This window comes from Ictalurus furcatus, chromosome 4 (genome assembly GCF_023375685.1).
Source record: "Ictalurus furcatus strain D&B chromosome 4, Billie_1.0, whole genome shotgun sequence".
NCBI lineage: Eukaryota > Metazoa > Chordata > Actinopteri > Siluriformes > Ictaluridae > Ictalurus > Ictalurus furcatus.
The window spans coordinates 14,797,914-14,813,127 of NC_071258.1; the positions used below are offsets into that span (position 1 = coordinate 14,797,914).

The 15,214-nt window shown below is 38.0% G+C and overlaps 1 protein-coding gene across 1 annotated transcript in view; it reads left to right on the plus strand.

The window, feature by feature from the left end:
* LOC128606753 (hydrocephalus-inducing protein homolog) overlaps positions 1–7,559 on the plus strand; it is a 76,250-nt gene extending 68,691 nt beyond the window's left edge. The window contains exons 44-58 of the mRNA XM_053623134.1: positions 1–45; positions 1,004–1,151; positions 1,264–1,471; positions 1,824–2,045; positions 2,198–2,367; positions 2,465–2,663; positions 2,776–2,934; positions 3,250–3,530; positions 4,175–4,394; positions 4,490–4,702; positions 5,078–5,241; positions 5,333–5,483; positions 5,693–5,923; positions 6,132–6,356; positions 6,740–7,559. The exon at positions 1–45 is cut by the window's left edge and continues 121 nt beyond it. Of these exons, the coding sequence (XP_053479109.1) occupies positions 1–45; positions 1,004–1,151; positions 1,264–1,471; positions 1,824–2,045; positions 2,198–2,367; positions 2,465–2,663; positions 2,776–2,934; positions 3,250–3,530; positions 4,175–4,394; positions 4,490–4,702; positions 5,078–5,241; positions 5,333–5,483; positions 5,693–5,923; positions 6,132–6,356; positions 6,740–7,252 (3,149 nt within the window). The 3' untranslated portion in view covers positions 7,253–7,559. The remainder of the gene's footprint in view (positions 46–1,003; positions 1,152–1,263; positions 1,472–1,823; positions 2,046–2,197; positions 2,368–2,464; positions 2,664–2,775; positions 2,935–3,249; positions 3,531–4,174; positions 4,395–4,489; positions 4,703–5,077; positions 5,242–5,332; positions 5,484–5,692; positions 5,924–6,131; positions 6,357–6,739) is intronic.
* The last annotated feature ends 7,655 nt before the right edge of the window (positions 7,560–15,214 follow it).

Genomic DNA, 15,214 nt, shown 5'->3' on the forward strand with positions numbered 1-15,214 from the left:
TGTACATTGATCATGCTCATCTTAATCTAGGCAGCCTACTTATTGGTAAGATTCCATTTGATTCCAGTTGAGGTTAGGCAGAGGTTATCATAATGTTTTGCAGAACTGAAAAAGTGAACAATAAGCATAACAAACAGTTCTATGTTAGAAAAGAGTACCCATGCATGAACAGTATGATACATAGGCCTATGGTATCATGTATTAAAGTTAATGCTTTTGTAATGGATTTTATAAAACATTTGAAATTATTTTAATCCTGAAATGAGATAATATGAATAAATTATCAAGGTTTCACCATATTCCAGGTTGCATATATATTTGGGACAAATATATTTTTCCTTATTGTGCTAGCTTTGACCATGGTACATTTGCAAGAAAAGGTTTATGAGCCCTTTTCCAAAAGTTTGAATTTCTGCATTAATTACTCCTAAAATTGAAACACTGGTTAATCATTCACAATCTAGGCTGGTAAAAATTTGTGAACTTGAATTTATTAACTTTTATGCTGGCAGGAGTAACCTCCCCTAAACTGAAACTCTCATGTAGGGAGAAGTGGTCTAAAAATCAAAACATTTTGTTCAGCAGCTAGAGAAAACATTTTATAGAATGTATTGTTGCTAAATAAGGTTCTACCTGGTACATCCAAAGGAGGTTCAAACTTTCTCTTACAATAGCATGGTTCATTTGTTCATAATCAATCACTTTTTTAACCATATGGCAACCTATTGTAGTATCATAAGACCATTAATATATGGAGCCACACTAAAACCACCAAGTACCATAGTTACAATAAAATGCCATAGTAAAACTGTGGGAGCATCACTGTTAAATATGTAATAAAAATATTTACTATAAGGCACTGTAATAAAAGCATGATAACACATACTAGTTATGGCTACCACATAGGTACCTGAGTAAAACTGTGGTAGTATCATAGTAAAACCATAAGTAACTATAGGGAATGTTCATATTGAATATCATGCATGAATGTGTACACATGTAGGTCGTGAGGTCCATAAAATTGTGTATGTGGTGAATGAAGAAGACCGACCTTTCCACTTTGCCATTGAGGAGGTCTCTCGGCACTCAAAGTCTTTCAAAGACAGCCTGATACTGAAGCCCATGCAAGGGACAATACCCCCCAGAGACAAGTAAGGCACTCTCAGCACCATACAGCACCACAGTCCTATTACCAATAGTGGAAATAAAAGCTAAATGATGAGAAAATAGTCACTAGGTATGTACATGTTGTCTGCCTATTAGGTTTCCAGTGGCCATATCTTTCACACCTACACAGGAGGGTGTGGTGACATTTAACCTGCGCATGGTGATCAGAGGAAAAATTCAGCCACTCACTATGAACGTGAAAGGGGATGGTTATAACATGAATGTCTGTGTCCAATATGAGAGTCCAGAAGGGGCCATGACTGAACTCTCTGCTGCTGATAGTCATCTTGTGGACTTCAAACAAGTGAGCTATTATATAAGCTATGAAACAGCATATTTATCTGAAAGTCTATTATAAGTCACCTTGAAACAGGGTCTGAGATTTAAAAAATAATAAAATAATAATTCTCCCACTAAGTTTTGTACATTTCAATAGATAGTTGATCTAATTTTAGTGAAATGTCCTAATTATTATGTAAATTGAACAGGGAGAAAACTGTATATATATATATATATATATATATATATATATATATATATATATATATATATATATATATATATATATTCTTTTATCAGTTTATCTTATATGTTCATTAGACTTGGATTGTTAATACAAAATGTGTATCTTTGTCTCATTCTTTTCTTTTGGATAGGTGGAGCTGAGTAGTAAGTCTACGTGTGCCTTTGTGGTGTCCAACCCAGGGAGATTCAATGTGGATGTGCAGTATGAGATAATAGGGCCTGAAGAGCTGCATTGCCACCTGCAGGTGGAGTCCACAACAGCTGTAGTGCTAGTGGGAAAACAGAATCGTTGCATCCTCAGCTTCTTCCCCCTGAAGAAGTGTGACCTCAAAGATATGGGCTTCTTAATCAAGGCATCCTGTTTCTTTTTTTCCTCTTTGTCTTTTATTTATTTTTATTTATTTATTTTTTTTACATCTTTTTTTGTATTTCATTTTTGTATATTCATGTTTAGTGACTTTTCAAGGTTTTATGATTCATGCTTTTGATTCATTCTGCTCTGTAGGTAAAGGACGGCCCTGTTTTCCATTGCAGTCTGCTGGGTTCTACCACCAGCCTGGGCCTGGAGTTTTCTTTCCTCAAGTACAACTTTGGAAAGACCTTCATTTACTCTGCTGGCATGGTACCTGCCACATGCATACTGCTTATCAGCAACAAAGGGGATAGAGTAATCAGGTAAATGGTGGGGGTCATCATGCATAAACTGTAACTCATTAATTTTTTGTGTGTTTTAAAATTTTTTAATAATATGTTTCCTCTTCATTTATTATAGTGTAGACTGTTTATTCTCCAACACCCCTTTTCTGGAAGTGAGCTTCATACCTGATGTGCTGCCCCCTGGTGGTAGCATGGAGGTGCCTTTCAGGTTCTACCCACGAGAAGCAGTGCCCTACCATGAAAAGGTGGTCTTTGAGATAAACGAGTATTCCATGCAGGTAGTGGAGCTCATGGGGCAAGGAATTGAGATGAAGGTGAGAAAGAGAAAATTTACAATGCACTGTTAGTGGCCTGCATGACATCAAGCATTTCTGATCTGTTTACATAATTTTAGATAATATTCTCATCACTCTCTGGTTTTCCTAGATTGAAGTAGAGGATCCAAAATTAAAGACAGTGAAGCTTGGAACTCTACAGGTGGGCGAGAGGAGCAAGAAGCTCATCCCCCTGATAAACAACAGTCTGTCTTCCTTGACCTTCTCTCTCTTCTTCACACCCTCTGCACAGGCTCTACTGAACTCTAAGGTAGGACACATAGACACACAGTCCTGACCTGTCTAACTTACAGTATATTCCTTAATTTCATACCTGTCCTATTCATTTCATTGTAGTTCACAGTAAGTCACAATAGTTAGTGAATAATATGCTTTAATATCAATGAACAACTGAAGATTAATTGATATGGTGCATTTCAAAAGCCCAAGGATGCTCTAGACAATCACTAATTTAACAATGGACACACGCACACACACACACACACACACACACACACACACACACACACAAACCAATTATGCAAATGATCTATCCCACTCTAGAATGTGTATGTATGTTCCTCAGGTCCTGTCAGTGAATCCAAGTAGGAAGGTGACGCTGAAGGGTGGGGGGGAAAAGTGTGTGGTGGAGGTGCTCTTCTGCCCTCAGCAACGCATGGCCCCGTTCAGCGAGGAGGTGCAGCTGAAGTGTTTGGACACCTTACGCCCCCTACTGGTGCTGAAAGGCTGCTGCCAGGGTGTGGAGGTCACACTGGACCAGAACTACTTGTCCTTTGGAGCAGTGGCCCAGCACTGCCAAGCCACACGTCATATTATGCTGCAAAATACAGGAGACATTGGGGCTAGGTGCATATATACATACACATATTCATATCCACCATCTTGTGCATAGTATGCTCTTGAGCAGGGAAGTCAGACTCCAATCCTGAAAGGCAACATTAATACATGGTCCAGCATTTTACTTCATTTAACATGCCTCATCACGTAATAAACCCTTTTGCAAAGTTCCAGATTCTACTCAACAGACATTTGTTGGGAGTAGGAAAAAGACAGCAACGGCACAATTTATGAATTACAATGCTGAATTTGTTGTGATTAAGAGGAAGAAGAAAAATACTTCTTCAAGCTCACACTCCCACTGTAGAAAATGAAATAAGTGCTACTCTTCATTCTGTTCTTTTTTTTTTTTTTACTGTTCACAATGTCCATGAATACATTATTAAATAATAGTTTGTTTTACCATGATATGAGTATATTCAATAAAGTTCTCTCTTTACAGATGTAATCATTTACCTGATTTGATAATTAAGTACATTCTAAGCATAAACTTTCTAATTAGTTTTTCTCTTGAAGACATATTTTATGTATTGTTGTGGTTTATATGTTTTTTTTATTACTTTTACAGTAATTACTATGCTCTGGCAAATCAAGAATTTTGGATTCTTACTTTGCATAACTTTTTAAAGACCTTGTGTGTATTTTTGTATCAGGTTCAAGTGGGATGCAAAGGCTTTTGCTCCAGACTTCAGTATCTGCCCTGCTGAAGGTTACATTTGCCCAGGAATGGAGGTGCCTTTGGTGGTGACCTTTGCTCCTGATGAGGTCAAGCAGGAGCTGTGCTATGATAACCTTTTCTGCTCTATAGAGGGGGGCAAGCCTGTAACCCTCACCCTTGCTGGCTCCTGCATTGTTCTCCCAGTAGCCAATCAGGTAAAACATTGTCTCTGTGTGATTATCATAGGTATTAATTGTCTTTTATCGATCTGTAATCTATATGTATATACTCTCTCTTTCCCCCTCTACAGGTGCTGAATTTTGTGTGTCAGGTCCGTAGTCAGTGCACTCAGTCTGTGACTCTGTCTAATAATACTAACCAGCGCTGGTGCCTGAAGCCTGTGATTGAGGGTGAATATTGGAGTGCTTTACTTTCCCTCATCATTGAGCCATACCAGCAAAATAAAGCCTACGAGATCACCTATAAGCCCATGGTCATGACCACGGATGGTAAAAAGCACCTGGTAAATCTCTCTCTTCCAGAGATCAGTTGGTTTAGCTTGAGTAACCTGACGGAACATGGACAAGCCGGGAATCCCTGTTTGACAGTTTAATTAACATTTTTAACCACTCCTCTTAAGGAACATAGAGTTTAATTCTGAAAGGGAATTACCAGCTATGTCTTTTAATATCCGTTCTCTCTGAATTGTCTTTGAACTCTACTTCAGACAGTGTGTGATGTTATCTAATTAGGATATCAGTTAGTTTTACTTGTACAGACTGAAGAGTACATGAGAAACTATCTAAAATATAGCACATTCTCCCTTAACAACGACCTCCATTTTCATGGAGCTGAATGTAAAATGCTGAGTGTGAATGTGCTTTTATGTTTGGTCTAGGGCTCCATGTTTTTCTCTTTCCCCGATGGTTCGGGCATGCTGTACACCCTACAGGGCACAGCAGAGCCACCTAAAGCCATGAGCACAATCAGCCATGAAGTACCTTGCAAGACATCCTACACAGAGATTGTCCCTGTTCATAACTGGTTGTCCAAACCTCAGAGGTACTACACACATACACAGACTTATTGTATTCAGCAACAAATAATAATAATAAAAAATAATACAGGTCTAACTCCTGCTCCTGCTGTGCAGATTCCATGCTATAGTGGAGATGATTAAACCCGAACGTCCTGACAGCACGATCTCACTGAAGGGGCTTGATTATGTGGATGTGTCGGCGTTGACTAAACGGAACTACAAAATCTCCTTCTTCAGCTACAAGGAGTGCCAATGCAATGCCAAAGTAGTGCCAAACCCCACTACAGTCTATACTAATTCCACCAACTTCTTAGGAATACACAAATCAATACAATACCTACACATTCCATCCATGCTAATAATTGGCATTATATAGTATGAATAAGTCAAGCATAACTGGTTTCTTTTATGTTTTAAACTTCGTTAAATATGTTAACAATTCCATACCTACAGACATACCTCTTAATTCCACAGCTAACCTTTAAAAATGAGGCCACGGGGGAATACCAGTTCTACTATCTCAACTTCAAGGCTACACCTCCAGGAGTGATCAGGACAATTGAGATGGTTACAGTGGTTAGGCAGATGACTTCAGACTGTGTGAACTTGGAAAATCCTTTACCCACCAACCTGTTGTTCACAACTGAGTGCCGCAATACGGATGTCAACATGCAGTCTCAGTTCTCAGTGCCTGCACTCTCTACGGTATCACTTGTTTTAGTTTTTTTCTTCACCAAAGTTGTAATAGTTGCTGGTGATTGTCTTCTCACTTAACATAATTGACCAGTGAGTAAAAACATATAGAATTCATTTGCTGCCTCTTGTTGTGAAGTTTTTGAAGTTGCCATTTTCAAAGGACTTCTGTTAATGCTCTCTCTCTGTCTGTCTCTCTGTCTCTCTCTCTCTTGAACAGGAAACCTTGAGGTTTGAGTACCAGCCTCTGCGTTCAGGTGAAACTACAGCACGGCTCATGCTGCATAACAATGAACTGGGTTATTTCAACTATGAGCTTTTGCTCCGTGCGCTTCCTGCTCCTCCTGAGAAACCCCTTTACTTCAGAGCACCACTGGGCAGTGGTCAATACCTCACTGCCAAGTTCACCAGCTATTCCCGTGTCAAGGCTGAGTACACCTGCAAGGTACAGCTTTGTTGAAATTTCCATTAGATTGTATGTTCCAGTTTCACTCTTTCTTTTGCAAGTCACTCTTTCTGTACAATATACCACAGGATTAAATTGTAGCTTAACCTGTTTTGTTTGGGCCAAAATGACAGAATTTGACCCATATTTCACCAAAAATATACTAAAAGGGTTTTCCAACAAAACATTAATGCTTGGCTTGAATTTTGAAAAATAATGTTCAGATTGCAGAGATTATATTTTGGTCATTTTAGGTTAGAAAAAATGAAATATAAATGTGAATAAATTCCCTTTTTTCAGAAATGTCTGGTATGTAAATATGGGACAAAAAAGATTAGTTCCTGCCACTCACATATACACCTGTTAATCCTTCTAAACTTCAGACAGACAGTCCGGACTTCATTGTGGAAAAGAATTTAATGATGGTGGCGGCGAGCTCCCAAGCAGGCACAGATGTCAGTGTGGAGGTCTATTTTGAGCCCTGTCAGTTAGGTGAGGTGCGGGGCCTGTTGACACTATCATCCAGCACTGGAGGGGATTATGTGTTCCCTCTGTATGGAACATGCACACCTCCCAAAGCCCAAGGCCCCTTTGCCATCCGTGCTGGTTCCAACATCTCCATCCCCTTCAAGAATGTCTTCATGGAGACCACAGCCTTTTCTTGCCAAGTGGACAACCCAGCCTTCACCTTCAAGGGCATGGACACCATTCGCTCAAAGAAGACTCACCAAATCATTGTGAGCTTTGAGAGCCCACAGCCAGGCTCCAAGACCCCCTGCACTGGAAAACTTATCATCTCAAGTCCACGCATAGAGGGCCATGGCACAGGCCTCTCCTGGGTATATTATCTGAAAGGCATCTCCCCAGAGAAGCCTCAGAGAGACAAGATGTCATAAAGTGCTGCCAAGGTCCAAAGAACAAATCTTATGTGTGTTTATCTTAAAAATCACATCCAACTGTAGTTTTCAATTAAATAAACATTTTAGCAGTGGTCACTTTTTGCCTTGTACAGTTGTTTCAAACCCAGACAAAACCAAATAAAAATTTTACCTACAGTGATATAAGCATAATTACATTTCATTTACAAGTGCGTTTCAAAAGTAACTGTAGAAGTCTCTTGTATATGATTTGTGTCTTTCTGCATAAATTATTTGCTTTTACTGTATCTGCAATATGAATTAAAGACCTAAAGATGTGTCTACAGTTTATTCAATATTTGAATGGTTTTAACAGTCTGGCAAGACACTCCATAGAGTGTGGGAGTACTTTAATGAGAGAGTGGGCGAGGAGAGCTAAAGCAAGGGCAGCATGACATTAAGCAGCAGTCCTCATAGGGGCACAGTTTAAATTGGCTCTCAGTTTTTCAATTTGTTCAATGCACCCCCTTTTTCAAACATTCTGCTGAGCCCCAGCAGGTCAATTAGCAATATGATAACACTGAGCTGCATATGATAGCCTGATCATTCGGTCATACCTGATATACATATGCTTGTAAGTAATAATTATCAGTTCTTGTTGGTTAAATGGACTCAAAGGTCTGAGACTCTTCACTGATCTAATGCTGATTGCCCGGGCTGCATTTGATGGCTCTACATGTGCCTGTTTGCGCTCATTAGCCATTTCCATGAAGTGGCACTTTTGGTGAAAGCGCTGTCGGACAGCAGCTCCAGTGGGACTGAATGCCAACCCGTCCATCTTTTAGTAAGCATAGGTATGACACTATGACAGAGCTATAGCAAGGGGCTGATGAGCCTATAGCATTAATATCTAGGAACCACTCAAGTTAAGGGGTTTCTCTTCTCTATTGGTGTACCACTGAACCACAACAGTGGGGACAAAGATAAGAGATTACTGCTTGTTAAAATTAGCCAAGCCCAATTTCTGGAGGAAAGAAGGAAATGGTTTGCTTCCAATCAGAGTGCATGAAAGAGCCATATTTTCCCCTTGAATGCCTCACTATTGGACCACAAACTTTGTGTGTGGGAGAACATTCTTTATATATGATAAAATGTACCATACCATTTTTATAAGGGGAACCAGCTCTTCAATAAAGGAATTAAAGAAGGAAGATAGGAAAATAACCCAACACGTCAGGCATCACACCACCATATTGTTAATTTTTTTCCTATAATACCCCACTATGTTTTGTATGAGCATGTGACTTAGCAAAAAAGAAAAAAAAAACAACACCACACACACACACACACACACACACAAACAAGACATAAGCAATATTTGGCTGATGGTTAAAATGCCCCAGTACTTCTCTTTGACACCGGTGATTAAGGTATTCCTGCTAAAAGGTCCTGTTATTTAATTGGCCATAGGAACAGTTTTATTCCATGTATACCACAGGTTAGATCCTACTAGTTCTCCCTCTCCTGAAGTTAATAAAATAAAATAAGAAATGCAGCTTGTCATGTTACTAACAAATTTCAAAGAACAAGTCCTCTCCCCAAAAGACTTTCCCATAGCAGAAAGCTTAAAAGACAGCTTTACCACTGGCTGTTAAATCTCCTTCCATGGATAAATGTTCTCCTTACAGGAAACTTTACTATATTTACAATTTTATGTGTTTCTTTGTTGAATAACAACATTTTAAAGACTTTATTTTTAAGCTTAAATTAAGGTATTTGTAAGTTATAATATATCCTAGCTACTTTTAATTATAATGTTTCAAATTTAAGAAAATCATAAATTTTACTACTCAGTATTTTGAAAAATTATAGATAATTCCCTGTACTGGTTCCCTGGTGGTCTAGTGGCTAGAGTGTGCCACTCTCACTGCCATGGCCTGGGTTCAATTCCTGGTCAGGAAATCAACCACTGGAGGGCTACATGTCATGTTGTTATTAACATATTAAGTACTAGAGAGATTTTAGCTCAGAGCAGCAAGTGAAAGCTCACTGATTCAAGCCTATTTAGGTCTGCTTGCTGTTGAAGAACTTTGCTGTTGATGTTTTAATGATGCCCACAGCTTCCTGTATCTGATGTTAGAAACCCATTCAAGCGGTGTGTAAAAGGCACCCAGCAAATGTCAACCCTCTAAAGGCCACTTGAATGAGGTTGAGGGGCCATGTGATGGATGTAAAGCTTGTTGATGCCTTCTATAGAGACATATTCTCTGTCTCTATTTCAAAGTCTCTACTTTGTTCCACCTCAGTACTGGATTCCTTGGGTTTATTGCCAGCCTCAGAGTGACATATTGGACAGCCATTCCAGGGTTCACTTCTGCATTTGTTTTTCACCAAGAGATCAGCCAGTTCAATTGAAACAACACACAGTGTCCAGCTCTTACAGATTTTTTGTGTTTGTTGAAGGGATCACAACATTTTCTGTGCTATTCTTCGAATTGGTAAAACAAACAAAAAATGGTTAAACCACTGAATACAAATGATGAATGTAAATAGAATGTTTGGCACCAAAAACCTTTTCTTCTTTTGATGAGCTCTACAGCATTTGCTGTTAAAGAGTTAAGTTTAGTTATTCCAACCTTACGGGTATGATTTAATTTGCGGCAGTCTGCTTCGGAATTTAAAAGTACACCAATAGAGCAGGGCAAAATGGATGTCATGATGGCTTGAGACAATTGGGCATCAGGTATTTACAATAAGGGAAAGCATTGTGTGAGTATTTAAATTCATGAATTTGTTTCATAACAGTCATGCTTAACACACTATATTTCCTGTACAACATAGGAATCAGACTGTATCAAAAATGAACAATTTTGTCACTCATTTAACAAAATAGTGGTGACAAATTCAAAAATTCAAATTAGTGTGAAAGAGTGAAAATGCGGGTATAAAGGTTATAATGCTGCTGATGTTTGAGAAGATTTTAAGCCACAAATGATATAGTTCAGTGCTTGAAATTAACTTGAAAGCAAATTTTAACTGCCATCTGTTAATCTCATACATCAAAGAAAGAAAGAAAGAGTAATGTGACTTATTAATAGTTACAATTTACACACACAAAAAAAATGTAGTATTATTTAAGAATAGTTTTGTGTACAGAGGACTTAAAATTGTAGTAAACAGAGTCTAGAATTAAGGATGAGATGAGATTCAACTTTATTGTCAGTGTACACATACAGAGACAATGAAATACAATTAGTATCTGGCCAGAAATCCAAATAGCAATAAATATGACAATTTAAATAAAGTATTTACAGTAGATGTAAGGTGCACGATTATGGACATCAATAGCACTTTTAAATAGTTATTGTGTAAAAATAGTATTACATAGCTATTGTGCAGAATAGTTTAAGTAGTCCTTGTGTGAATAGTGCACAGAAGTTTTTTTTTTTTTTTTTTTTTGCGGGGGGTGTTTGGGTGTTTGGGTTCAGAAGTGTGACAGCAGAGGGAAGGAAGCTATTCCTAAGCCTGCAGGTGTGACAGTGTAGGCTCTTGTAGAACTTCTCTGAGGGGAAGAGAATAAATAGTCCATGACTGGGATGAGAGGGGCCCTTGATGATGCCTCTCACCCTCCACAGGCAACATTTATTGTGGATTCTGTAATTGTTGGGAGCTGGACACCGATAATGCATTGAGCAGTTGTCACCACTCGCTGGAGGGCCTTCTTGTTGGCAACTGAGCAGTTGCCGTACCACATTGTGATGCAGTTTAATAGAACAAGTGTGGATGTAGTATTTGAGACTGTCATCAGAATAACTAGCAGGTATTTGCAGACAATTTATTTCTCTCAAACATACAGTCTTATACTTAATAAACTATCAAATCAATGTACATTTTGTTTTTATTCAAGCAAATTTATGTATCTTAAATACAAATCCATACATTTAAACTATCAATATTTTGTGGATTTATGAGTTATTGAATTGTTTGTACATTGAAATGTGTTTGTATCCTGCAACACAACCCAAAACATAAAGAAATATCAACAGGAAAAAAATTCACTGTTTGAAAAGAAACAAAGAAAATAAGTTTTTCATGACTCTCTTGGTCTTCAGACCATTGGGACCCTGGATTGAGGGGGTAGGGCTGAGGTTTACATTAATATATACAGTGCCCTCCACTAATATTGGCACCCTTGGTAAATATGAGCAAAAAAGGCTGTAAAAAATTGCCTTTATTGTTTAACCTTTTGATCAAAAAAAATTCCCAAAAATACTTGGCTCTCATGGATGTCAAACAACTGCAAACAAAACACAGGGTTATTTTTATTTTTTATTTAAAAAAAAAAGCTTTGTTAAAATGTAGGTGTGCAACAATTACTGGCACCCTTTTAGTAAATATTTTGTTCTTCCTCCCTTTGCCAAGATAACAGCTCTGAGTCTTCTCCTATAATGCCTGATGAGGATGGAGAATACATGGCAAGGGATCTGAGACCATTCTTCCATGTAGAATCTCTCCAGATCCTTCCAGATTTTGAGGTCCATGCTGGTGGACTCTCCTCTTCAGTTCACCCCACAGGTATTCTATGGGTTTCAAGTCAGGGAACTGTGACGGCCATGGCAGAACCTTGTTTTTGTGGTCCGTAAACCATTTTTGTGCTGATTTTGATGTATGTTTTGGATCATTGTCCTTCTGGAAGATCCAACCACGGCCCATTTTAAGCTTTCTGACAGAAGCATTCAGGTTTTCATTTAATATCTGTTGATACTTGATAAAGTCCATGATGCCATGAATCCTAACAAAATGTCCAGGTCCTCTTGCAGAAAAATAGCCCCAAAACATTAAAGAGCCACCACCATATTTAACTGTGGGCATGACCATATGGCTACCTCTCCGTGTGACCATAGAACCCGATCCCATTTGAAGTTCCAGTAGGGTCTGGCAAACTGAAGATGCTTGAGTATGTTTTTGGATGAGAGTAGAGGCTTTTTTTCTTGAAACCCAAACAACTTGTGGTGATGTATGTGATTTCGGATTGTAGTTTTTGGAGACTTTCTGACCCCAAGACACAACTAACTTCTGCAATTCTCCAGCTGAGATCCTTGTAGATTTTTGGACCATTTGAACCATCCTCTTCACAGTGCATTGAGACAATATAGACACACATCCAATTCCAGGTTGATTCATAATATTTCCAGTTAACTGGAACTTCTTAATTATTGCCCTGATGGTGGAAATGAGCATAAGTATCTTTTTAACAAAAGATCAAAAGGTTAAACAATAAAGACAATTTTTTCCCAGCCTTCTTTGCTCATATTTACCATTTAAGTGCTTAGTGAAGAAACTGGTCTTTAGTCTTCTTTTGAAAATAATCAGTGACTGAGCTGTTCAGACAGCCAGGGAAATTTCAAAGTAAGGTTTAATAAATGTCCATGTTGGTGGAGGTTGGTCCATTTGGTATTGCAAGCAAACATCGGTGTTTTAAATCTGATACAGACAGTTTCAAGGAGCCAAGACAATATATAAAGGGGATTATTCTGGATGAGTTGCAGGGCCATGCATGTATTCATGAAAAGATCTGCCAGGAGTGAGTAGCAGTAGTCCAATTTTAAGATGACAAGGCACTGAACATGCACCTGAGTGGCCTCAGTGGAGAGAAATGCTGATTGGTTGTCCAAAACTACACCAAGGTTTGTGCTTTGCTGGATACTGTTTACAGTCTTAAATTTACACTGAGTAGTCCACCCCACTCCACTCCAAATGTCTCTACAGTGTGTTAAAACCCAAGTTTCAGGGCCCTTGTCTAGCTCTGGGCCCTTCAAATGATTCACTCCCCTCTTTACCCCATCTTCGTGGCACTCCTTTCCACCCTGGTGCTGTTACTTGCATTGTTGGAGATTGTGACAGCTTTCCACATCTCCCTTGGGTCTCCACTTTTTTTCACAGTAATTAATCTCAGCATGGTTTCATTTTAATAGCTATCAAACAAAGCAGGCTAGCTAGCTCAAAAGTTGTTTTGAACCTTTTTTTTAATATTGACATTTCACCCATGAAGTAAGTGGCATTCATTGGCTCATATGTGGCAGATTTGTGATTTGCGAGACAGACGTCTATGTTGTCATGACCAGGTTCTCAAAACACTGATTATTGTTCCAATTTACATGCTTTAAAGTTCCTCAATGGCCCTTTTCACACTTCTTTGGCCTTTTTGTCATAAGTAGCCTTCACAGGGTAACTTTGCTTCTTCTACATTCAAAGAGTAAGAGCTTTTGCAGTGTCCTTTGAGGTACAATTCTAAACAAAAACAGCCTTCATTGCTTTCTTGATGAAGATGAAGAGCAGAGCAAACAAAAGGTTAAAGCAATCAGGAGAGATGAAGTCAGAAGCATTTCATTACATCAAAGGTAGCACAAAGCTTAAAATATCAGCTCATGTAGAGTTTAGAGGGCAAATAAACTGCAACTGCAGTGAGTACAACTTCTCTATCCGAACAAAGCTTATCTGACACACCCTCAAGCCAAGTTTGTGTGGCTCTTCGTTCCGCATCAACTTGCAGCATTTAGTGTTACCTCCCACCTTGCTGTCGAGTACTTGACACTGAACAAACAAAAATATTCATCATTCAGCTCTGAATTAACTAGAAATACAGTTAGCTAATGTTAGCTGTGATGATAACTTTTTGAGCTATCAACAACAGCTGAAATTACTAACTAATAGCTAAATAAATAGCTAACATTTTTTATATGGGAAATGGAAATGAACAGAAGTGTTGTAAGTGTGAAAGAACACATACACACATGTCATTTGTGACTGCAGATGTATATACTCATCATCAATGCTAATGTCAGAAAATGTTACCTTACTCAGATAGCTGTGGGTGAATTTTTCCACAGATAAATAATATCCTTTAATCAACTTTGTTGCTTAGTGTATGCCAGTCTCTGCAATAGTCTCTGCATCCTTTCCATTGCAAATGCAGCTGATGATAATAACTGATAATAATTGTGTTTCTGTGGTAAACAACTGGCTGCAAGGGCTAGAGCAAATTATTTTACCTTGTGTTTATGTACTTCCAACTTTTATGAAAAGAGCCAGTTGTTATAAGTAACACCTTTCAACAACCCTGGCATTTTAAAGAAGCTATGCTTCAAGGGTTACAATGAACTGAGTCACTTTTTTCAGGACTCTTGTAGCTGCTGCTTTTAGATTGACATTCCCGATGGCTCCTACAGTATCAGTATTCTCAGTGAACGCTTGTCCTTTCTGAGGACATTTTCATACCTCCAAGACATGTACATTTTTGATCCCTGTCTCAAATTTCTTGCCAAAAATGTTGAAAATGGTCTTGCATGGTTATGCATTGTGTCCAACAAAGACCTTGGTACATGGTTCAGAGATAAATTTTAAAGACAGTACATTGGCAGTTGTTTGGCAAGTACACTTTTACTAAAACTTACACTTAGCCACATAAATACATCTTTAAGCAAAAGATAATTTTATGCAATACATACATACATACATACATACATACACACACACACACACAGATATATATATATATATATATATATATATATATATATATATATATATATACCTTAGTATTTTTATCTTATTGTAGGATAATCACAGACTGTAGACAATTAATTTTTAATTTGCCTCATCAAACCAGCTCAAAATTATCAGGAGGGGCTTAAAAATGGTGGAAATGTGTTTTACAGCACCCCCTGCAATAATATAATTATCACCTCCGTATGCCACAGCATACACCTATTACAAAAAACAAAAACAACAACAAAAAAAACCCAACACATTTTAGATGGATTGAGAATATAGGCTCATTAATTTATAGTGACAACATTTGTTTACATTCATAATAAATTTTACTTTAAAAAATTACTTAATTTAATTAAAATTAAATCACTCACCTCAATTTACTACAAAGGTGACAGCTTTGTCCTTTTGTATAGCCATTTGCTCTTTTTTTCTGTATAGCCATTTGCT